The sequence below is a fragment of the Rhinopithecus roxellana genome, chromosome 14, assembly GCF_007565055.1.
Source record: "Rhinopithecus roxellana isolate Shanxi Qingling chromosome 14, ASM756505v1, whole genome shotgun sequence".
Lineage (NCBI taxonomy): Eukaryota > Metazoa > Chordata > Mammalia > Primates > Cercopithecidae > Rhinopithecus > Rhinopithecus roxellana.
The window spans coordinates 70,609,380-70,635,708 of record NC_044562.1 but is presented as its reverse complement, the minus strand read 5'-3'; the positions used below and the strand labels follow the sequence as shown (position 1 = coordinate 70,635,708).

At 37.2% G+C, this 26,329-nt stretch overlaps 1 protein-coding gene across 1 annotated transcript in view; it reads left to right on the top strand.

The window, feature by feature from the left end:
- The window catches only part of AGPS (alkylglycerone phosphate synthase), a 159,557-nt gene that overhangs the window by 53,048 nt on the left and 80,180 nt on the right, over nucleotides 1-26,329 (top strand). The window contains exons 7-9 of the mRNA XM_010382432.2: nucleotides 1,595-1,674; nucleotides 4,706-4,786; nucleotides 20,684-20,809. Coding sequence (XP_010380734.2) covers nucleotides 1,595-1,674; nucleotides 4,706-4,786; nucleotides 20,684-20,809 — 287 coding nt within the window. The remainder of the gene's footprint in view (nucleotides 1-1,594; nucleotides 1,675-4,705; nucleotides 4,787-20,683; nucleotides 20,810-26,329) is intronic.

Sequence of the window (26,329 nt, the reverse complement as noted above, 5' to 3'; positions counted from 1 at the left end):
CTTATTGTAATTGTGATGTGGTTATTCTAAAAAATTGGTCAATGATGCTCTTTTGTGTTCTAAGTAGAATTCCTTAAACTGTTTGAGACATGATATACCTTAGTTCATGGCTTTTTCCTCTATGGGTCCTAGTTGAAGCTGTGATTTAATGCCTGAATAAGAAAATGTTTCTGCTTTAGTAGTTACTTTTTAACCTGTATATTTGTGGAGATAATTTTCTTTTTCTTTCTTTTTTTTTTTTTTTTTTTTTTGAGACGGAGTCTTGCTCTGCCACCCAGGCTGGAGTGCAGTGGCCGAATCTCAGCTCACTGCAAGCTCCGCCTCCCGGGTTTACGCCATTCTCCTGCCTCAGCCTCCCGAGTAGCTGGGACTACAGGCGCCCGCCTCGTCGCCCAGCTAGTTTTTTGTATTAAGTAGAGACAGGGTTTCACCGTATTAGCCAGGATGGTCTCAATCTCCTGACCTCGTGATCTGCCCGTCTCGGCCTCCCAAAGTGCTGGGATTACAGGCTTGAGCCACCGCGCCCGGCCTGATAATTTTCTTTTTCAAAAGCTAAATGTAAATATGTCCTATATAAACCTTTGAGATTAGCATAGGAATGGTGATGAGACTGCCAACAATTCCAGAAGCTCCATATTCCCTCTTCAGCTGATGCTTTCTGTTGAATTCATGCAAAAAAGGCACTAAAATGCCATTTATTATGAAATATTTTTCTAATTCCAAATGACTGTGACAAGCAAATAGTAGTTACTGATCACAGGCATCACGTTTTTAACCGACACTTAATGATCTCACTTTGTAAAGTTACGCTGAACCTTACAGATTAACACCCCCTGTACTTCTTGTGGAAGGTGACTTTCACATGTTTTCTTTCATGCAGAGCTTATGGAAGTATCAGTCAAGAATTTATTCTGATATATGATGATTTAGATCTGGTTAAGAACAGAGAACATTGTATTGTTCTTTAATGGTATCAAGAAAGCATTTTTCCTTTGACAGTAAATGTTAAGACAACAGTATATTTAAATACTTCTATGTATTTTCTATATTAAAATCACCTTTTCACCAAAAACATCTAAATTTGTTTTTAAAACCTCATAATCTAGACATTTTAAACTTGTTTCTATTCTAATTTATTAAAGCTTTTTTGTATAAGAATATAAGATTATTTTAAATGATAAATGAATCTCATAATTGTGGTAGGAAGTAATGATGTCTCTAGTTGTATAGGATGGGTCTTTTTTTCTTTTAAGCTCCCTCTCTTCAGTAATTATCAGCTTAGAACTTTTCTAATCATGTTTTTGGAGTTCCACAAATTGCTAGGGGCTTCACTTGAGTGTGGCATGTCCAGGGGATGGAGCCATAGCCCATTGCTTTCAGTTTCATAATATTGCTTCATTTTGGCACTCAGCATAAAATAAAGGTGAGTTTGCTTTTAGTGTGTGAGCATTGGCAAATTGTATTTTGCAAAGTATTAATAGGTATCACTTTTCTAGTGTTCCTATCTGTGTACTTGATATGAGGGATTTGCCCTAGAAATATAGCTAAAAACAGGATATTTAAACATAAAAGTTGTTGTTTCCTATTTTGGCAGGAGGAACAAGTGTTTCATATGGCCTGATGTGTCCTGCAGATGAGACAAGAACAATTATTTCTTTGGACACTTCACAAATGGTATTTAATAATTTGAGATATATTTAAAACATTGTCTTTATTGGCTCCACCTTAATTGTCATTAAAAAAGAATCTAGCCACCGGGCACTGTGGCTCACACTTGTAATCCCAGCACTTGGGGAGGCTGAGGTGGGTGGATCACTTGAGGTCGGGAGTTTGAGACCAGCCAGACCAACATAGCAAAATGTCATCTCTACTAAAAATACAAAAATTAACCGAGTGTGGTGACGTGTGCCTGTAATCCCAGCTACTTGGGAGGCTGAGACATGAGACTTGCTTGAAACCAGGAGGCGGAGGTTGCAGTGAGCCAAGATCACACCACTGCACTCCAGCCTGGGCGACAAAGAAAAAAGAATCTAATATCCATTTTGTTTTAAGTGTTATTTCATTATTACATTTTACCCTTATATTCAGTTATCCAAAAGATAGGTTTACTTTTATCCTCAGGTATGTGTCTTCATGCTATTTTACCAAATTTGAATTTTTTTTCGAACGCCTAAGTAGAGAGAATAGTGTACCCATTTTCTAGATAAATAGTTATTAACATTTTGTCATACTTTCTTTATCTTTCTTTTTTTTCTAGTAGTTTTAGAGCAAATTCTGATACAGTGCTACTTTACACATAATTATTTCTGTATAATCTCGTTTAAAAAGGACATTTTCTCACATAACTATTATATCACTCCTGGCAAAATCAAAAGTAATTCTTTATGTTATTTAGTAGTTAGTCTACATTCAATTTTCAATATAAAAAATGTCTATTTTATAGTTCATTTGTTCAAATGGGGATCCAGACAAGGCTCACATTAGCTTTCCATTGTGGCTCTTAAGTCTCACTTTATGTAAAAGCCTCCTCTTACTCCCTGTTTTCTTTCTTTTGAATATTATAGACTTTTGAAGAAACAAGTTTATTTGTGATATAGAATGTCATATTTTGAATTTATCTGTTGCTGCTTCTTGTCATTTAACTCTTTGTCTAAGCCCTGTATGTCCACTAAATAGAACTTCCGTATAAAGTCTAGTTAGATTCAGGCATTGCCTTTTGTTTTGTTTTGTTTTTACAGCAAGAATCCCTCATAGATGGTAATGTGCTTTTTAAAAAGTGTCACATAACATCAATAGAGGTGTGTAATAGCTGATTGTCCCACTTTTAGTGATGCTAAAATTGATCAAGTTCAGATGGTGAGCACTTCTTTTATTGTAAAGTTCCCCATTAACCTTTCTCCTTATCCCAGATTTTAAGAAAAGGCAATTTATTTCCTCAGATGATAGCTGCAGAATAGCTTATTCTGGAATGTTAACATGGATTTGGTAGTGTATATGGGATGTAATAGGGTAGCCTATGTTTTCTTTAAGTTTTTCTGTGAGTGCCTGTGAAGTTTTTTTCTGCTGCTTTTAATTTCCTTTTTCTACCAAAAGATATGTTTGAACTCTTGGTAGCTGCAAGGTATATAGTTAGAATGAGTATGTAATTGCCTCAAGAACCAGTCTGTTAGGGGAGAAGATGTATACATAAGGTACCATCAGATTAAAAATTCTTTGTCTTTTCATTCTGCAATTTAATAATACTGTCTTTTGTTTAGCTGCCAAAGGACCAAAAACCTGATTATACCATAGTTGTATCGAAGTTACTGTTGTCAGCCGGGCGCGGTGGCTCACGCCTGTAATCCCAGCACTTTGGGAGGGTGAGGTGGGCAGATCATCTGAGGCCAGAAGTTCTAGACCAGCCTGGCCAATGTGGTGAAATCCTTTCCCTACTAAAAATACAAAAATTAGCCAGGCATGGTGGCACGTGCCTGTAATCCCAGCCACTCGGGAGGCTGAGGCAGGAGAATTGCTTGACCCAGGAGGCAGAGGTTGCAGTGAGCCAAGATCATGTCACTGCACTCCAGCCTGAGTGACAGAGCAAGACTCTGTCTCAAAAAAGAAAGAAAGAAAGAAAGAAGTTACTATTGTCTTATAGTGAGAGTATAATTATGAGTTTTATGTAACATAAAACTAAAAGTGCATTCACATCCATCATCTTATTTAATGTTTTTCACAACCCTATGAATTAAGCAGTGCAGTTATTCATATGTGTTCAGATTTGGAATGTAGGTAGCAACTGCTGTTTTTGTATTGTCTGTTGTGCTCTTTTCTTTTTGTTATTAAGTAGATTTATCTATGTTAGTTATTGCCGTGAAATTGAGCATATGAAAGTCGAAAGAAAGCTTCCCTGGGATCCAGAAGAAGGTTCTGTATGTTACCCGATTGCTCAGCCAGATAGAAAGGGGAAAGAAGTCTGCTCTTAATAGTAGAAAATAATTCATGAAAATTCATATATATGTAAAAGTTAGGTCAAATAAGAATGTCAGATAACATTTTTTATTGGCAGTCATACATTTGGTAAGTTGAGCCAGATGAAATTTAGTTCCTTCTTTTGAGCCCAAGGCAGGGATATGCTTTGTTTTGTACATGGGATCTCTGGCCCTGTTTTGAATTAAAAACAAAGCAGTGATGCCATCTGCTATATTTAAATGTCTTTGCAGATTTTTTTTTCTAATCTTATGGTCATATTCTGATATTCTTCAATTAGATAATGATTGCTACGTTAACATAGTGCAGATAGTATTTGCACAATGCCAGGACCTGTATATGCTGTTTTTTTACATGGAGTATCTCATTTAATTATTGTAGGCAACACTTTATGTATTATTGCTATTTACATTTTACGAATGAGGAAACAATAAATATTTAAACAGTTAAATAATTTGCCTAAGGTAAGAGAAGGAGTTTAATTTAAATTAACATCTGAATAAAGACAGAGTCTATGTTTTAAGCCAACCCCTGCATAATATACTGCCTTTGTTACTATGTCATCATGTTGTATAGTTTGGGATAAGTGGACTTCGTTTCCAGTGTGAGTGGTTGAGGGGAACCCTTCTTGCTTAATCACTGTCTTATCACTTGTTGCTTTGAATTAGGAAGTTATATTTCCTGAGAAAATATTAGTAGTTCATGGAGATCAGATTTCTTTCTTCCTTTACAACAGAATCGAATTCTCTGGGTTGATGAGAACAATTTGACAGCTCATGTAGAGGCTGGCATAACAGGACAAGAGTTGGAAAGACAGGTATGTTATTTCTTTTTCTTATTTTTTTTTTTAAATCAACATACTCTAATATCAATTCTGATGCTATTTCTTTAATGAAAGTTTTCGAAACTGTATCCCCTCTATGAATGAAATACCTTTTGTGATACATTCATTCACTCAATGAATTTGTTTAGTTTCTATTATGGGCCAAGCATTGAGCTAGATTCCAAGGACATGATAGTGAATAAGGCATTGTCTCCTACCCTCAGGTAGCTTAGATTAGGACAGAAAGTTTGAAAAATAATTATTCAGAGTGAATATTGCTATGTGGATGCTAAGTGAAGGGTATTATGGATCATCAGATGGGGCTAGTTGGGCATGAGTTGTGCAAAGAAGGTATCACATAGAACCTGGCATTTATTATTATTATTTTTTAATACTGAGTCAGTGGCAAAGGACACAGCATTTAAAATGAGACTTCAGAATGAGTCTGAGTTAGCAAAAAAGGAGCGTACAATCCAGAGGAAGGAGCATATATGCAGAGCTTCTCAGGGTGACTGTTGCTTTTTTTTTTTTTTTTGGCTTTTTTTTTTTGAGATAGAGTCTCGCTCTGTCGCCCAGGCTGGAGTGCAGTGACGCGATCTCCGTTCACTGCAAGCTCCTCCTCCCGGGTTCACGCCATTCTCCTGCCTCAGCCTCCCGAGTAACTGGAACTCCAGGCGCCCACCACCATGCCTGGCTAATTTTTTGTATTTTTAGTAGAGACGGGGTTTCACCGTGTTAGCCAGGATGGTCTCGATCTCCGTACCTCATGATCCTCCCACCTCTGCCTCCCAAAGTGTTGGGATTACAGGCGTGAGCCACTGCACCCGGCCGGCTGTTGCTTTTGAGGGACTGCAGATAGCTGAATATGGCTGAAGGCTAGTGTGTGTATGGGAGAACACGTCTTCTTGGTATTTGTATATTGGGTGGGAGTGGGTACAGTAGTGGTAAAGGATCAAGCCAGGAAGACATGAGGAGTTCAGATCATAAAAGGCCTTATAAAGCACCTGTTAGAAGTCTGAACTTCACGTTTTTACTTGTGTTGTTCTGGCTGCTGTGTGGTGAAATGGGTGGTCTATGTAAGGGTGGACTAAGAGACTGCAACAGTAATTTAGGCAAGAGCTGATAGTGACCTGAAGTAGTAGAAATAGAACAAAATGGAACAGTTTGAACATGGAATTCTAGGATGTTGGTGATATATTTCATCAGCTGGGTAAATATTGGTATTCATTGAACTTTTCAGTGCACAATTTCATTGACAACTACTCATTTCATAAATTCATGAGATTCTTGAAGTTCTTATAGTACTTTTTTGGGATCCTAATGAATTTTTGGAAAACTTTAGGTTTCCTTCATAGATTCTAAGCAGGTAATAGTGAAAATAAATTGGTTCCTTCAACTTCCTCAAACATAATCAAGGTAACAATAACTCAGCTTTTGTAAGCAAAAATTAGAAGGTTCCATTTGTTAGTGATGTACTGACCATTTTGTTCAACTTGGGCTATAGAGACCCCTCTCCCCCAAACCTCTAATAGGAAGAGATGTGATGTGATTGTTGATCTTATTTTGTTGTTGTTTTCTTTTCTTTCTTGAAAAGTTGATTGACGTTGGTCTTCTCCTGACCATTTCTGGATGATAGGCTTTGAAAAAAAATTATTAAGCTCTTTATTTTTTATTTAATATAGTAAGATGCGGATAACTGGAATAAAATTGAACTTATTTGTTGAGAGTGTTAAAGATCCTCAGTAAATTAGGATTTTATATCAGATAAATAGATTTATCAATTATTACAGTTTATAATGAACTTCAGTGGACAGAATAATAGTATTTAATGAAAAAACCTCTAAAACGTCCTGTATCAGTATTCCATTACACTTGAATGAGGCATTATCAGCACAGCATTTTTTTTTTATAACAAAGAATGGCCTTTTATGTCACCAATTTTGTATCTTTATTATAGCATTTGATGTAGTATTTTAACCTTTCCAAGTTTTCTTTTTTTTTTAAAGGTTAGAATTAAAATTCAAGGAACATATTTCCTTGAAATTTAAATGACATTTTCTCAGAACTTCTGATATTTTACCTACTAGTTCATTTCCCTAAATGCCAATATAGAACTTACTTTTTTGCCTCCAGTAGGCTATAACGTAGTTCCTATAGCTATTTCGATCCCAGTTAAAGTTCTTCGTCATTAAACTTCTGTGTCCTTCAGATTCTACTTCAGTTGAGGTAACCAGTTTAAAACATCCTGCCTTTTCTTTCTGCAAGCTTAAAATGACACCAGTACAGTAGTTGGGTAGCACAGATTTTAATTGCTTTAACTTGTAAATCACATTGATGTTAACATGATAAAATTTAATGGAAGCTGCTAACATGTCAATTATGGGTTTGGAGAATTTTTTCTAGGTTTATTAAATATTTGGCTACTTTATTTTATTAGTTAACGTCTGAGTCAAGTGTTTTTTCTGCTTAGGGACAGCATCACTAATAACCTCACATTATCTTTTTTTGTTTCTAATAGCTATTAGCTCTCACTGCAAACCTCAAATATAGCTCTTAGCTGTGTGACCTTGGGCAAGTTACTCACCTTTAAGCCTCAGTTTCTTTACCTATAAAGTGGGGATCATAATTCCTACTTTAGGGTTTTTCGTCAAGATGAAATAAGTTAATAATGTGAACTCCTTAGAACTTTGATTCATTCCACTAATTTTTATTGAGCACTATTTGTTTCATTCAGGCTGACTTTAAATATTCTTTTTATGTGCTATAGACTCCAAAATTTATATTATCATCCTAGACTTCTTTCCTGAACTGATATAGCCACTTGCCTAATTGATATCTCCACCTGTATGTTTACAGACATTTCAAACTCCACATTTTAAAAACTGAATTTTTAAAGGAAAATTTTGCAATCTTGCCTCCAAAATGTGTCTGTTCTGTAGCATTCTTCTCTTCAGGAGATGGAATTCAATTCCTTAGGCAGCTTGGGCCACAATCTTTGAAGTCATAGATTTTTGTTTTATGTTGCTTTATAATAGCTTGAGATATAATTATCATCTAATATGTACAATTTAATGTGTACAATTTGATGCGTTTTGACACATGAATATAACCATGAAACCATCATCACAATCAATATAATGAGCATATCCACCAACCCCAAGTTTTCCTCTTGCTCGTTTATAATCCTTCCCCACTCCCACCTACAACCCTTAAGCAACCCCCCAGCAATCACTGATTTGCTTTCTGTCACTGTAGATTTGTTTAAATTCCCTACAATTTTAATAAAGTGGAATCCTACAACATGTGTGGGAGGGGGGTCTGGCTTCTGTCACTAGGCATAATTATTTTGAAATTCAGCCATATTGTTGCATTTATCAGTAGTTCATTTCTTTTTATTGCTCAGCAGTATTCCATTGTATAGATATGCCACTGTTTTGTTTATACATTCACCTGTTGATGAACACTTGGATTATTTCTAGTTTTGGACTATTACAAATAAAGCTGCTATGAACATTCATGTGCAGGTTTTTCTGTAGACATATACTTTCATTTCCTTTTGGTAAGTAACTGGAAATTGAGTGAATAGATCAAAATGGTAGATATATATTTACCTTTTTGGGAAACTATGAAGTTTTTTCCCAGAGTGATTATATCATTTATATTTCCACCTGCACTGTATAAGAGTTCCAGTTTCTCCATATCTTTGCCAATACTTTGTATCATTAGTCTTTTTAATTTTAGTCTAAACTTTAGTAGATGCATAGTAGTATCTCATTGTAGGTTTGTTTTGTTTTTTTTATTTTGAGACAGAGTCTCACCCTGCTGCCCGAGCTGGAGTGCAGTGGCACGATCATGGCTCACTGCAGCCTTGACCTCCCTGGGCTTAGGCAATCCTCCCACTTCAACTTCCTGAGTAACTGAGACCACAGGCAAGTGCCACCATGCCTGGCTACTTTTTATATTTTTTTGTAGAGATGGAATTTTTTGCCATGTTACCCAGGCTGGTCCCAAACTCCTGGGCTCAAGTGTTCTGCCCACCTTGGCCTCCCAAAGTGTTGGGGTTATAGGCACGGGCCCCTGTGTCTGGCCTCATTGTAGTTTTAATTTGTATTTCTCTAATCACTAGTGATGTTGAACATCTTTTCATGTGCTTATTTGCCATCCATATGTCTTTATTGGTGAAGTTCTCCTTAAATTATTTGCCCAATTTTAAGATTGGGTTGTTTTCTTACTATTGAGTTTTGGAATTCTTTATTTATTCTGGGAATAAGTCTTTTTTCAGATATATGCTTTGCAAATATTTTCTCTCAGTCTGTGGTTTCTCCATTTTCTTACAGTATCTTTAGAAGACCAGCTGGTTTTAATTTTAATGAAGCCCAGTGTATTAATTTGTCTTTGTATCATGCTTCTGCTATTGTATCATAACGCAAGGTTGTAGAGATTTTCTCCCATTTGAGTTTTATAATTTTTAGTCTTACATTTAGGTCTCTGATCAGTTTTGAAGATTTCTGAGTTATTATTTGTATATGGTGTAAAACTGGATTAACGTTAATGATTTTTGCATATGGATATCCAATTGTTCAGCACCATTTATTAGAAAAGATTATCCTTTCTTCACTGAGTTGACTTTGCACCATCATTTTTAAAAAAATCTGTTGTCTATATATGTCTGCTTCTAGTTTTGGACTCTATATATGTCTGTCTCTGTGCTAATACCATACTGTTTGGATTACTATAGCTTTATCATAAGTCTTTTTTTCAAAGTTGTTTTGGCTGTTCTAGGTTCTTTGTATGCTAGTTTCTGTTAAAAAAAAAAAGAAAAAGTCCCATTGGGATTTTGATTGGGGTTGCATTGACTCTATATATCAGTTTGAGGAGACTGACAGCTTAACAGTTTAGATTCTTCTTACCTGACCCATGAACATGGTATATCTTTAATTTTTTGTAGGTCTATAATTTCTCTCAAGAGTGTCTTATGGTTTTCTTATGGTTTTCTAAGTATGTGTCTTTCATTCTGTCTTTCAAGATCTCATTCTGTTGTCCAGGCTGGAGTCTAGTAGCACCATCATAGCTCACTGTAACCTCAAACTCCTGGGCTTAAATGATCTTCCTGCTGCAGCCTCCCCAGTAGCTAGGCATGTGCCACCATGCTTGGCTAATTTTTTAATTTTTCTGGAGACAGGGTCTTGCCATATTGCCCAGACTGGTCTCAAACTTCTTGCTTCAACCTATCATTCCACCTTGGCCTCCCAAAGTGTTGGGATTATCAGTATGAGCCACCGTACCTGGCCTCGTATATTTTTAAAAATAGGATTTTTAAAATCTCCCTAAGGAGTACATATTTTTTGGTGCTGTTGTAATTGGTATTTTTAAAAATTGTCAGTTTCTGGTTGTTCTTTAATACTGTATAAAAATACAGTTTTTTAAAATGCTGATCTTATATCCTGCAACTTTACTAAAATTCACTATATTTTAACAAGCTTTTTTTTGTATATCTCATTGGATTTTTTACATAGATGGCTATGTTGTGTGTGAATAAGAACAGTTTTCTTTCTTTCCAATCTGTTTGCCTTTTTTTCTTTTTCTCACCTGATTGTACTGGCCAGATAATGTTGAAAATAAGTGAGAAATAAGTGAGACTTGTTCCTGATTTAGGAGAGATGTGTTCAGTCCTTTATTATTAAGTATTTGTTAACTATAGGTGTTTTTTGTAGATACCCTTTATCAAGTTGAATAAGTCCCTTTCTTGTGTTAGTTTATAGAGTTTTAATTAGGAATGGATGTTGGATTTGTGAAAGAAAATGTTATTTTGTGTCCTATAGTAGAGGTTAAGTTGAAGTAATTTATTTGAGTTCAGTCTTATTTTCTAAAGTAGAAAATCAGTGCTAATTTTTTTCCCAATTATTGCTTTAGTGACATGCCACAAATTTTGATATATTTATTTTCAAATTTTCTACTTTTTTGATTTTTTTCTTTGATCCGTGGTTTACTCACCATGTATATATGTTATTTAGTTCCCAATTATTTTGGGATTTTTCCAGATATCTTTTTGTCATTGATTTCTATATTCTGTTGTGTTCAGAAAACATACTTTATATGACTTGAATCCTTTCAAATTTATTGCTACTTGTTTTATGGCCCACAGTACAGCCTATTTTTAAAATGTTCCACGTGCACTTGCGAAGAATGCGTTTTCCTGCTGCTGTTTGGTGGAGTAGTCTTTAAATGTCTGTTAGGTGAGATTGACTTATAATGTAATTCAGATCTCTTTTATTTTTTATTTTCTGCCTACTTGTTCTGTCAGTTATTGAAGGGGGGTATTAAAACCTCCAACAATAATTGTAGATTTGTATATTTATTCTTGCAGTTCTATTTTTGCTTGGTATGTTTTAAAGCTCGATTATTGGGGGGATAAATGTTCAGGATTGTTATGGCTTCTTGATTAATTGACCCTTTTGTCATTATGAAATGACCTCCTTTATTTGTGATAACATGCTTTGCTCTGAAATCTGCTTTTTCTGATATTAAAATAGCTATTGGAGTTTTCTTAGCATATCTTTTTGCTTTTTCCATTATTTTACTTTTAATTAGTTTGTATCTTTATATTTAGAATGTTTTTCTTATAGGCAGCATATAATTGGTTCTTTTCTTTTTATCTAATTTGACAATCACTACCTTTTCCTTGAGGTGTTTAGATCATTTATCTTCAGTGTGATTTATTGTGGTTTAGTTTAAATCTGTCATCTTACTATTCATTTTCTGTATTTCCTATCTGTTTTTGTTCTTCTTTTCCTCTTTTACTACCTTTTTGGGATTTTAAAAAAATGATATGTTTTATCTCTTTAGTTTCTTTAGTAGCTTTAAATTTTTGGGTTTTTTTAGGATTTGTAGTATACATCTTTAACTTGTATCAGCTACCTTTGAGTGATACTGTAACACTTTGCAGTATCATTTAAAAAATTTAAATAATATGAAAGTATCTTGTGTATTTACCCATCTAGTTAACCTTTCCAATACCCTTAATTTTGTCTGATGTTATTTGCCTTCTGCTTGAAGGACTTCTTTTAACATGACTTTAGTGTGGGTCTCCTGTTGGCAAATTCTAATTTTGTCTGAAGAAGTCTTTATTTCACCTTTGTTTTTAAAAAAGATATTTGAAGTGAGTATATAATTGTAGATTGATAGTCTTTCAGCAGTACAAAGATGTTGCTCCACTGTTACCTAACTTTATTGCTTTTCATGAGATATCTGATATTATCTTTGTCTTTGTTTCTGTGTATGTAATGTGTTTTTTTCCCCTCTGGCTAGTTTTTTCTTTTTTCCTTTGAGACAGAATTTCACTCTTGTTGCCCAGGCTGGAGTGCAATGGCACGATCTCGGCTCACCGCAACCTCCACCTCCCAGGTTCAAGTGATTCTTCTGCCTCAGCCTCCAGAGTAACTAGGATTACAGGCATGCACCACAGGCCCGGCTAATACTGTATTTTTAGTAGAGATGGGATTTCACCATGTTGGTCAGGCTGGTCTAAAACTCCTGACCTCTGGTGATCTACCACCTCAGCCTCCCAAAATGCTGGGATTATAGGCATGAGCCACCACACTCAGCCTAGGTTGCAGACTTTATGACGTTTAACCTAAATACTTCAGCACCATCTCCTAAAGACAGAAGAATAGTGTTCTTCTTTATAACTACAATACCTTTATCATGTCTAAGAAAATCAGTAGTAGTTTCTTTCTTTTTTTTGAGACAGAGTCTCGCTCTGTCGCCCAGCAGGCTGGAGTGCGTCCCAACCTCTGCCTCCTGGGTTCAAGTGATTCTCCTGCCTCAGCCTCCTGAGTAGCTGGGATTACAGGCATGAGCCACCATGCCCGGCTAATTTTGTATTTTTAGTAGAGACGGCGTTTCTCCGTGTTGGTCAGGCTGGTCTTGAACTCCCGACCTCAGGTGATTTCGCCCGCCTCGGCCTCCCAAAGTGCTGGGATTACAGGCGTGAGTCACTGTGCCTGGCCCCCTCTGGCTACTTTTAAGATTTTCATGTTATTACTGGTTTGAGCAATTTGATTGTCATGGACCTTGGTGTAGTTTTTCTCTGTGTGTCTTTTGTTGAGGATTTGTTAAGCTTTTTTGATTTGCGGCTTTATAGTTTTCATCTAATTTTGACAAACTTTGTCCATTATTTCTTCAACTATCCAACAAACCCCCCTCCTCGCCGACCTTTAGGGACTCTGTTTACTCACTTATTAGGCTCTTTGAAGTTCCACAGTCACTGCTACTCTTTTCATTTTTTTCTTTTAGTTCCTGTTGCCATATCTTGAAGTTCACTACTGTTTTCTTTTGCTATGTCTTTTCTGCTCCTAATCCCATTAAATGTATTTTTAATCTCAGACATTTTATTTTTCATCTCCAGATGTTTAATTTGGGTCTTTTTATATGTTGCATGTCTCTACTTAACTTTTTGAACATATGGAATACAGTTATAATAACTGTTTTAATGTTCCTGTCAGCTGTGTCTAACATGTGTGTTAGTTCTGGATTGGTTTTGATTTTCACCCCATAATGATTATGGGGTGTTTCCCACTTCTTTGTAGCTTGATAATTTTTATTTTTTAATTTAATTTTTATTATATGTGTATATATATTTTTTATTTCTAATTTTATATTTTAAATTTTGAATGGTAATTTTTGATTAGATGGTAGCCATTGTGAATTTTGATGTTTTTCAATTCTACAAATATTCTTCAGCTTTTTTCCTGGGATGCACTTGTTTGGAAACAGTTGATCCTTTAGTTGTTGCTTTTATGATCTTTTGCTTTTTTTCAGTCTGAGGCTAATTATTTTCCACTATTGTGGTATGACATTCTTGGGTATCCTACCTAATACTGTATGAATTAAGAGTTTTCTCAGTTGGGTTAGTGGAAACAGGTACTGTTTCTGGCCCTCTGTGAGTGCTGGCTCTGTTCTCTAATCTACTGGTGTCCAACCCTTTGAATGTGAGGACTTTTTTGGTGGCAGATATCGTGAAAATTGTGCATAGACCTTTTTTTTTTTAAGCTCATCAGCTATTGTTAGTGTTAGTGTATTTTATGGGTGGCCCAAGACAATTCTTCTTCTTTCAGTGTGGCCCAGGGAAGCCAAAAGGTTGGACACCCGTGCTCTAATCCATCTGGATCATTTCTTCCTCTGGTCTTTGGTATTTCACTCACTTGCATTTACGTTTCAGTACTCTGCTGAAGACCTGAGGGGTATGTTCTGATCTCCAGGCATCTCTCTTTGTGCTGCTTTTTTCTGTACTTTTTCCTGCGAACTCTAAATGCCTTGATTACCTCTATGCTCAATCTCAACTCAGTGTTTGCCAAGTTCTGCCTAGATTCTGTTTCCGTGGAGTGCTAAACTAGGGTCAAGTCACAGTGCTCACCACCTTTGTTTACTTTCTCATAGGGATCACTGTCCTTCCTGACTGCATGTTCAGTGTTTGAAAACTTTTTTTTTTCTTTTTTAAAATACAGGAATGGGGTCTCGCTCTGTTGTCCAGGTTGGTCTTGAGCGCCTGGCATCAAGTGATCCTCCCGCCTCAGCCTCCTAAAGTGTTAGGATTACAGGCGTGAGCCACCATGCCTGCCTGTTTCTTCTATTTTTCTGTGTTTTAGTCTTTTTAGGTAGGAGGGTAAATCCTAGTTCCTTTTACTTCAGTTTGGGTAGAGGGAGAAGTTCCTGCTCTGCTTTTTATTTTTTTCATCACACTTCTAATTATTCTGTATAATTTAATGATGATTCTTACTAATTCCAGTTTCCTTTACTATTTCTCCTTTTTTTTTTTAGCAGCATATACATTTTCCTCAATATTTCTCTATAATATAAACACCATAATTTAGGGATTTTTAAAGTGATATATCTGAAGCTCAGCTCATAGTCAGTAAATATTTGTTGTTTCAGTATTGAATTGGAACACAAGTGAGATAAAGTTTTTGTTCCCGTAGAGCTTCATGGCACATGGTAAATGGTTAATGAACACAGTTATTTTTATCTAGCATAGTATGGGGTAGAGATGTTATTTTATTAAAAAAGAAATCTTGAGTTAGGCATGGTGGCTTATGACTATAATTCTAGCACTTTGGGAGGCCAAAGCAGAAGGAATGCTTGAGCCCAGGATTTGAGGCTGCAATGAGCCATGATTGTGCCATTATACTCCAGTTTGGGAGACAGAGTGAGACACTTCCTCAGGAAATGTGGGGGGTGAATGTTTGATTAATTGTATGAGTAAATCTGTGGACCTTTCTTCAGCAAATTTTTCTTACCAGCTAATGGCATTAACAGAGACACAGACCTTTAAAGGAGAAAGTGGCCAAATGTATATGATCTTAGATCTTTATTAAGCACTTACTATGCACCAGCAATTGTTTCTCACTAAATTTGCATATTGTGGTATACTGTGGTATGCAAATTTTCTAGCAACAGTAAATGGCAAGTTTCAAACCCAGGGATTATTGTTTGTTTTCTTAAACTTTTTGGCAAGAAAAACCCAGGTTTTCAACCATTACACTTTCTTCACTTATTTAGTAGGAAGTTAGTAAGATTTTAAACAAAGAAGTAATTTAAAGTGGTGTGGTAGAGCTCCTTCAGCATGGGGAACATCTGTTTTTTTTTTGGTATCTTTATCTTTTGCTTTACACAATTCCTGGTATATAGTACCTTCTTGTAATTGGAGAAGGTAATGAAGTAACCTCCCAGACAAAATAAATAAATTAATAGTATATATAATATTGGATATACTGATAGAAATAAAGTGTAACACCCAACTGTCAATACTAGACAGGTCAATGAGACAGAAAATTAACAAGGATATTCAGGACTTGAACTCAGCTCTGAACCAAGCAGACCTAATAGACATCTACAGAGATCTCCACCCCAAATCAACAGAATATATATTCTTCTCAGTACCTCATTGCACTTATTCTAAAATTGACCACATAATTGGAAGTAAAACACTCCTCAGCAAATGCAAAAGAACAGAAATCATAACAGTCTCTCAGACCACAGTGCAATCAAATTAGAACTCAGGATTAAGAAACTCACTCAAAACTGCGCAACTACATGGAAACTGAACAACCTGCTCTTGAATGACTACTGGATGAATAACTAAATGAAGGCAGAAATAAAGATGTTCTTTGAAACCAGTGAGAATGAAGACACAATGTACCAGAATTTCTGGGACACATTTAAAGCAGTGTGTAGAGGGAAATTTATAGCACTAAATGCCCACAAGAGAAAGTAGGAAAGATCTAAAATTGATACCCTAACATCAAAATTAAAAGAACTAGAGAAACAACAGCAAACAAATTCAAACGCTAGCAGAAGACATGAAATAACTAAGATCAAAGCAGAACTGAAGGAGATAGAGACACAAAAATCCCTTCAAAAAATTAATGAATCCAGGAACTGTTTTTTGAAAATATCAACAAAATAGACCGCTAGCCAGACTAATAAAGAAGAAAAGAGAGAAGAACCAAATACATGCAATAAACAAATATATAGGGTATATCTCCACTGATCCCACAGAAATACAAGCTACCATCAGAGAATACTATAAACGCCTCTACACAAATCAACTAGAAAATCTAGAAGAAATGGATAATTTCCCGGACACATACACCCTCCCAAGTCTAAGCCAGGAAGAAGTTGAATCCTTGAATAAACCAATAAGAAGTCCTGAAATTGAGGCAGTAATTAATAGCCTACCAACCAAAAAAAGTACAGGACTAGAGGGATTCACAGCCGAATTATACCAGAGATGCAAAGAGGAGCTGGTGCCATTCCTTCTGAAACTATTCCGGGCAGAGACACAACAAAAAAAGAAAATTTCAGACCAACATCCCTGATGAACATTGATACGAAAATCCTCAATAAAATACTGGCAAACCAAACAAATCCAACAGCACATCAAAAACCTTATCCACCACAAGCAAGTTGGCTTCATACCTGGGATGCAAGGCTGGTTCAACATATGCAAATCAATCAACATAATCCATCACAGAAACAGAACCAATGACAAAAACCACATGATAATCTCCATAGATGCAGAAAAGGCCTTCGATAAAATTCAGCGCCCCTTCATTCTAAAAACTCTCAATAAACTAGGCATCGATGGAACGTATCTCAAAGTATTAAGAGCTATTTATGACAAACCCACAGCCAATATCATAGTGAATGGGCAAAAACTGTAAGCATTCCCTTTGAAAACTGGCACAAGACAAGGATGCCGTCTCTCACCACTCCTATTCAACATAGTGTTGGAAGTTCTGGCCTGGGCAATCAGGCAAGAGAAAGAAATAAAGGATATTCAGATAGGAAGAGAGGAAGTCAAATTGTCTCTGTTTGCAGATGACATGATTGTATATTTAGAAAAACCCCATAGTCTTAGCCCAAAATCTCCTTAAGCTGATAAACAACTTCAGCAGAGTCTCAGGATACAACATCAGTGTGCAAAAGTCACAAGCATTCCTATACACCAAAAACAGGCAAACAGAGAGCCAAATCATGAGTGAACTCCCATTCACAATTGCTACTAAGAGAATAAAATACCTAGGAATACAACTTACAAGGGATGTGAAGGACCTCTTCAAGGAGAACTACAAACCACTGCTCAAGGAAATAAAAGAGGTCACAAACAGATGCAAAAACATTCCATGCTCATGGATGGGAAAAATCAATATCATGAAAATGGCCATACTGCCCAAAGTAATTTATAGATGCAGTGCTATTCCCATCAAGCTACCTCTGATTTCCTCACAGAATTGGAGAAAACTACTTTAAAATTCATATGGAACCAAAAAAGAGCCCATGTAGCCAAGACAATCCTGGGCAAGAAGAATAAAGCTGGAGGCGTCATGCTACCTGACTTCAAACTGTACTACAAGACTACAGTAACCAAAACAGCATGGTACTGGTACCAAAACAGATATATAGACCAATGGGAAAGAATGCAGGCCTCAGAAATAACACCATACATCTACAACCATCTGATCTTTGACAAACCTGATACACACAAGCAATGGGGGAAAGATTCCCTATTTAATCAGTGATGTTGGGAAAACTGGCTAGCCATATGCAGAAAACTGAAACTGGACCTCTTCCTTATACCTTATACAAAAATCAACTCAAGATGGATCAAAGACTTAAACGTAAGACCTAAGACCATAAAAATCCTAGAAGAAAATCTGGGCAGTACCATTCAGGACATAGGCATGGGCAAAGGCTTCATGTCTAAAACACCAAAAACAATGGCAACAAAAGCCAAAAGTGGCAAATGGGGTCTAATTAAACTAAAGAGCTGCTGCACAGCAAAAGAAACTATCATCAGAGTGAACAGACAACCTACAGAATGGGGGAAAATTTTTACAATCTATCCATCTGACAAAGGGCTAATATCCAGAATCTACAAAGAACATAAACAAATTTACAAGAAAAAAAACAACCCTGTCGAAAAATGGGTGAAGGATATGAACAGACACTTCTCAAAAGAAGACATTTATGCAGCCAACAGACATTAGAAAAAATGCTCATCATCTCTGGTCATTAGCAAAATGCAAATCAAAACCACAATGAGATACCATCTCATGCCAATTAGAATGGTGATCAATAAAAAGTCAGGAAACAACAGATGCTGGAGAGGTTGTGGAAAAATAGGAATGCTTTTATGCTGTTGGTGGGAGTGTAAATTAGTTCAACCATTGTGGAAGACAGCGTGGCAATTCCTCAAGGATCTAGAACTAGAAATACCATTTGACCCAACAATCCCATTGTTGGGCATATACCCAAAGGATTATAAATCAGCCTACGATAAAGACACATGCACATGTATGTTTATTGCATCACTATTCACAATAGCGAAGACTTGGAACCAACTCAAATGTCCATCAATGATAGAATGGATTAAGAAAATGTGGCACATATACACCATGGAATACTATGCAGCCATAAAAAAGGATGAGTTCATGTCGTTTGCAGGGACATGGATAAAGCTAGAAACCATCATTCTCAGCAAACTGTCACAAGATCAGAAAACCAAACACCGCATGTTCTCACTCATAAGTGTGAGTTGAACAATGAGAACACATGGATACAGGGAGGGAAACATCACACACTAGGGCCTGCGATGGGGTGGGAGGCTAGGGGAGGGTTAACATTAGGAGAAATACTTAATGTAGATGACGGGTTGATGGGTGCAGCAAACCGCCATGTCACGTGTATACCTATGTAACAAAACTGCACGTTCTGCACGTGTAACCCAGAACTTAAAGTATAATAATAAAAACAATGCAAGTAAGAGGTACCACTTGGGGAACCATCAGTTAAAACAAGTGATTTAACTGTTTCCCATCTGTGAAAATAGGAATAATAATAGTGTCAGCTTCATAGGGTTGTTGAACAGATTAAATGAATTAACACACCTACAAAAAAAAAAAAAAAGAAATAGTTAAAGTGTGTACTTAATGATTTGATTCTGTATAATGTCGAAGTTTGTTTTGTCATGAGAGTATGTGAAACCTGTCTTTACAGTACCTGCTACATCTTAGGGCTCCATGAATGTCTTCTTCTTTTCCCAATTTCATAAAATTGAGTAAAAGGTTATGTTTTAAAAGAAAATTGAGGAACAGTAGTGTTTTAAGAGAAAATAATTTGTAGTATTTTGTTTGAAGATGGAGTTAGGGAGGAAGTACTATGTAACAGTCTGATAATCTTCATTTATCATAAATAAATGGCTCTTCAGCCATTTATTTAAGCTTCTTTTTTATAGATGGATATTAACCTCTTAAAACTAAATAACATATTGAATATTTAGTGGAGAAACTTTTATTATATAACAGTTGATGTCTTTTAAAATCTTGTTTTCCTAGCAGCAAAATTAGAATAGATAGAGAATTTGTATTGCTGATACGCAAAACCTAACAAATTATATTTAACCTAATAGGCTTTCATATTTCGGATTGCAACTTTCATACCATACTTAAATACAAATATACAGATGTGGCTGATATATTCTACATCTCTGCGTGGCTTACTTGAAAAATAGAACAGTTGCTTAACTGGATGACTATCAAAATGGTCAACATAGATTGATGGGCTTGAGTGCAGCAGACAGCGGGTATGCAGATGGTGGTGTCTGTACTATTTGAGAAGAGATGGCTGAGTCTTTAAAATGATTTCATTGGAACGGCTTTGGTGGTGTTGCGGTAAAGGGCATCTATTCAATCTCAGGTGCTGTGCAGATGGCAAAGCCAAGATAATGTAGAAAAATGAGAAACAAGTGACTATTTAATGTACAGTAATGCATGATCTGCATCACAAGTAAGTGAAGGTATTACATGCAGGAAACCTAGCCAGATGCCTGTACATTAAAACACATGACTCCTTGAGAGAATTAAATACAGGCAATTTGCTCAGATTTTCTGCAGGCCTGCTGCATATTACATTAGGGTAGAGAGAACAAGAGATTAAGTGCTTTATTTATTGAAAGTGTTTAGGTAAAGTTGGCAGTTAATTAAACATAATCCAATCTCCATATATTTAAATTACCTCTTTGTAGAAAAGTGGGGAAGAACAGCTGGCCTTAAAACAAAAGGATGTAAGGAGTATGATTATCTGGTGAACCTGTGAAAACTAGAACTTCTTTTAGACTACATTTTTCAGTTTTGTAACATTTTCCACTAGGCAAAAGCTTAAAACAATTTTTTAGGACTAGTGTGATAAAAGTATCTTTTTTTTGGCTATGTAGGAATTAATAAATTCAAATATCAATGACCTGGAAATTTTAAAGTGGGAGGTGTTAATGTGTTGACTGCTGTGTGTAATGGGACCATTTTCACTGTAAAATGTTACATTTTTGTTTTTCAGCTTAAAGAAAGTGGTTATTGTACAGGTCATGAACCAGATTCCCTGGAGTTCAGTACTGTAGGAGGATGGGTATCTACTCGGGCATCAGGCATGAAGAAGAATATCTATGGCAATATCGAGGACCTGGTAAATATTTTTTTAGTTATTATTTAATAATTAATTAGTATATAGATATTACAAAATGATTAGAAGCCTTTAAAAATTAACAGTTGGGGCCAGGCACGGTGGCTCACGCCTGTAATCCCAGCACTTTGGGAGACCGAGGCAGGCGGATCATGAGGTCAGGAGATTGAGACTATCCTGGCTAACACGGTGAAACCCTGTCTCTACTAAAAATACAAAAAAAAAAATTAGCCAGGCGTGGTGGCGGGCGCCTGTAGTCCCAGCTACTTGCGAGGCTGAGGCAGGAGAATGGTGTGAACCTGGGAGGCGGAGCTTGCAGTGAGCTGAAATTGTGCCCCTGCACTCCAGCCTGGGCGACAGAGTGAGACTGCATCTCAAAAAAAAAAAGAGTTGGACAGTAGATCCCCCCTCCCATAAGTATACTCCTTTTGACTATAATAACATTGAACATGTGTAGTAGAAAGTTAACCAAAACACAACTGTGGTCATTATTTAAGGATGCCCCTTTTCAAGCGACTACGTTTTAAGCTTTGTAGATGTTTCACAGTATCCAGCTCATAAAATACAGTCAGCTCTCTATATGCACTGGTTTTGTATCCACAGATTCAACTAAATGCAACTCAAAAATATTTGGAAAAAAAAAAATAACAATACCACAAGGAAAATAATACAAAAAATACAGTAGAACAACATTTTACATAGTATTTACATTGTATTAGATATTCATAAATATTCTAAAATGATTTAAAGCATGTGAGAAGATGTACATAGGTTTTATGCAAATACTGTGCTGTTTTATGTAAGGGACTTGAGTACTATGGATTTTGGTATCCTTGAAGGTCCTAGAACCAGTTCTTTGGGGATACTGAGGGATGTCTGTATACAAATATTATTTTACAAGCCTTGTGGAAATGAAGTCTTCAACTGTACCATGATTTTAGTCCGTTTACTTAGACGATTTCATTGTTGCTACTCTGTTTCCTTAGGAGATTTTGCATTTTTCTGATAATAATTTTTCCTGTGTAGAATTAAAAAGGCTGATTGAAATTGTTCTGCCAAGTAGTGGTATGACCTGTCATGTTTTATGTTCACACTACTTTTTGTAGCTGATATGGTGCCACTTTGCTGGGAGTTAGTATAATAATAATATAAAACTCTGGACACCCTAGTTAGGGATTAGGTATCATTTGTTCCATTTGTAGCTTTTTCAGTGATTAGTTGTGTGAATTTGTACAAATTGGTTTACCTTTCTAAACTTCAGTTTCCTGTTCTGTAAAATACAATAATGATATTTGCTGCATAGAATTATTGTGAGGAGTAAAGGACATAAAATGAAAACTCAAAATCTCTGGTGTGTAGTAGGTGCTTCATAAACGTTGTTTCCTTATGGTCAATATTTTCATAGTAGTTTAAAAGAACTTTAATTTGAGACTATTAAATGATGTTCCCAACATTATTCCTGGAGCTATTTAGCTTTGCTTTTGAAATCTAAAGTTTCCACATTTTCATCAATATCTTTGTTGATAGGAATATTAAATCTTTAATAAGATATGTTGGTTCTTTATAGTTAACACCAAGGAATTAAAAACTTTTGTCTATATTGTGAATACTTTTTAAATATTTCCATTATCCTATTTATTTTTCTTTATTCGGGACATTTAGAAAAGCACATTTTTCTTTTTGCAGTTAAAATAATCTAAATTCCATTTTGGGGAGAAAATTTGATCCTTTTGCTATTGGATTATTAAGGACTTTATCAACGTTAAGCAAATATTTGGTAAACAGCTACCTTTAGCACTGCGAAAACATGTAATTTATTTTAATCATTTTTTGGAGATATTTAAGGGATACAAATTAAAAGTGTACCTCCTAGTGTAATTGTTTGCATTAATAATTACTTAGCACATTTTATTTTATTTTATTTTTGTTTGTTTGTTTTTGAGACAGAATTTCGCTCTTGTTGCCCAGGCTGGAGTGCAATGGCGCAATCTCAGCTCACTGCAACCTCTGCCTCCCAGATTCAAGTGATTCTCCTGCCTCAGCCTCCAGAGTAGCTGGGATTACAGGCATGTGCCACCATGCCCAGCTCGTTTTGTATTTTTAGTAGAGATAGGGTTTCTCTATGTTGGCCAGGCTGGTCTCGAACTCCTGACCTGAGGTAATCCTCCCACCTCAGCCTCCCAAAGTGCTGAAATTACAGGCATGAGCCACCGCACCTGGCCAGCACATTTTATTTTTAACTTAAATTTTTTAACTCTGCAATATATAGTATCCTCTGAAGCTGTCTTAATTTATATTATTTGCTTTTGTGAAAATTTTACTAAAGTTGGTATTCTTTTAATACGTGTGGTTACAATGGAACCCATGAAAAAAATTAAATAACATGTTAATATACTTAACAGTGCATATTTAATTAAAGCACAGTAAGTAATGATGCTCATAGCTTATTTAACTATTCGAAAAAAGTTGAAGATAGTTGTTTAGTCCAAATTTTTTAACAATTTAAAAGTTTTAACATCTGAAGAGTCAAAAGTCTGTGTACAGTGGGATAAACTTTTCATCTTAAATTCTGGTTCCCACTTGTTTTCAAGGTCATTTTAAGGAATTCCAACAATAGTCCATCTCAAATACTTCTTAATTTAGTGAATGTCTCTTCACTAACCGATTTCCTGAGCATATATGATTACACTTTCTTACGCTAGTGTTACAGAGTTGAAGCTCATCGCTATTAGCGGTAATCCATTGCTTCTGTGAAAGGAGCCTTGCTACATTCTTCAGTTATGAAGCACTATTAGAAGGAAAAACATTGAACTCTGTAGTGACAAAACCAAACTAAAAATTCTGGATCTTCACAAAAGAAAGTAAAGTATGATGCAGTGAGCATTTCATTTTGAAGAATTTTTGAAGAAAATGCTTCTTTTAAAATTACAATTGTGAATAGACAATTCAAGCAATTAGAAACTTGTTTTTTATTTAAAAATATTAATTACAGAAGTATAAAAAATGTATGCTATAGCTGGGCATGGTAGTTCACACCTGTAATCCCAGCACTTTGAGAGGACAAGGCTTGAGGCCAGGAGTTGGAGACCAGGCTGGGCAACATAGCAAGACGTCATCTCTACAAAAAATTTAAAAATTAGCTGGGCATGGTAGCACATGCTTGTAGTTCTAGCTACTCAGGAGGCTGGAGTGGGAGAATTGCTTGAGCCCAGGAGTTTGAAGTTACAGTGAGCTATCATCCCACCACTGCACTCCAGCCTGGGTGACAAAGCAAGACCCTATTGTTTTTTTTTAAGTGTCATGTGTATATTAAATACATATCATTTTGAACACTTTTAACATCTTTGTATTCATCCTTCTGTCATGGGATTCTTGGGGTGTCAGTTTTTTAGCCAGAAACCTCTGGCTGGCAACACCTTTGCCCAAGTTTTGCTTGGGCCCACTGGGCTTTTTCAGCCTACTCAGCCTGGCAGGCTGTGCTTGGCTCATGCTACTGGTCTGGATCCCATGCTTGCCAACGGTGAGCCAGGTACAGAGCAGTGAGGAGTGTGTGAATGAGTGAGTGTGGAGTCTGGCCACAGCGCATAGCCAGGGATGCCAGCTGTGGCAGGACGGGCAGCTTCAGGCATTGGCTCCCTGCAAGGCTGCGTCTGGACCAGGCATACTGCAGGCAGCTTCTGTTGCTGGCACCAGGGAATGTGGTGGTGCTTGGAAGCTTGGAGATGCCAGGGACTACAGAGCCCCAAAGAGTGTGTCATAGCCCTGGCTCAGAGAGCTCCTAGGTCTGGGCTCCTTAAAGGGCCACAGCTCTTCTCTCCTTCTCTCTCCTGTCTTTCCCTCTCATTGACCCCCATGGGGCAAACAAGGGGTGTGTTTCAGCCCTGTTTCTGTTACAGTTCTTTCAACTCCACCATTTGGCGAGATGTGCGTTTTTGTCCCACATCCAGGAAGAATGAAGTATGTAGACAAGTGGGGGTGAGCAAGGTGAAGGGGTGCTTTATTGAGTGACAAAACAGCTCAGAGGAGACCCGTATTGGGTAGCTCCTTTCACAGGTAGGCCATCTTGACAAGCATCCAGCTCTCAGCAGAGAACCCACAGTGGGTAGTTCCTTTCCACAGGCAGGGCATCCTGATGAGTGCTTAGCCCTCAGGAGAGAGGAGACACACAGTGGATAGCTCCTCTCTGTCGGCAGGGCATCCTGATGAGTGTCAGCTCTCAGCAGAGAGGAGATCCACAGTGGGTAGCTCCTTTCTACAGACAGGTCATCTGACATCTGCCCAATTCTGGCTGAGTCCTGGGTTTTTATGGGGTTCAGAGAGGAGGAAGTGTGTGCTGATGGGCCCATGGATGGTTATGGGCAGTCCTGGAATAAGCATCATAAGTTCCCACTCTGGTCCATGGAACTGGCAGCGCAGCCCCCAGGCATCAGGCCCTCCCTGGCTTGAAGATGGGGTTTCACCAGGGACCCCCCATTTCCACCCAGGAGCCTGTCTGCCTCCTACAGCTGTTTATGGTTCCCAGATGCTCAGGCTGTTCGTGCTGAGGGCCTCCTGCAGGCCAGTGCCAAGCTGCCTGCAACCCCCACTTATCCTCCCTTCTGTGCTCATTGGTGCCCAAAGTCCGGAGGCGGCTGAGGCAGCAGGGGGCTGGCATGTCAGCACTGCCCTGAGCATGCACACACCCGGCTGGATTGCAGCAGCGTCCAGGCTCGGCCTCAGTTTTTCTCCAAGATTGGAGCAGGTGCCAGAATGGAGAGAAGCCAGGCAGTGGAAGCAGGCACTTCTGAGCCTGCAGGAGCCCGGGGATTCCCAGGCCCCCAAGAGTCTAGTGATGCCTGGGTCTGCAGCCACAGCTCGGTGGCTGCAGCTATGTCCAGGAGGGTGGGATTCCTGTGTGCTCCTGGCCCCCAAGAGCACAGGGATGCCTGGGTCCAGAGCCGCAGCTGGGCTGCCGCAGCTGGGCTGCCGCAGCTGCAGCTGCACTCAGGACTGCGAGGCTTTTGCTCTGCCAACTAGGAAGCGGGTGGGGCTTCGACCTGTTTCCGGCTCCTGTTGACTCTATGAAGTGCACAGCCCTGATCATGCCACTCCTACTGCAGCCAGTGTCTTTGCAGCAGCCACTCCAGATGGGCTGCTGGTGCCATCACTTCTAGAACTGTTTCTAGGCATACAATAAGCACATAAATATATCTAGTTTTTAATATAAAAAAGAGGACCATATGTGTTTAATCTGCTCTTTATGTTATCAGTATAACATGTAAATGAACATGTAAATGAACAGGTTTTCACCATCATTTTTAAAGAGTTATATAATTCTTTTATTGAGAATGCATGGTTTATTTAATTCCCTCTTAATGAACATTTAAATTATTCTTGATTTCAAAATTACAGAAAATAAAGGGAAAATAATCTTTTTAGTAATTTCTTTGGTATACATCTGTAATCATTTTCTTTGGGTAAGCTCCTTTAGTTGATTTGTTGAATGAAGAAGTTTATCCATTTTAGACTTTGGATCCTTACAGC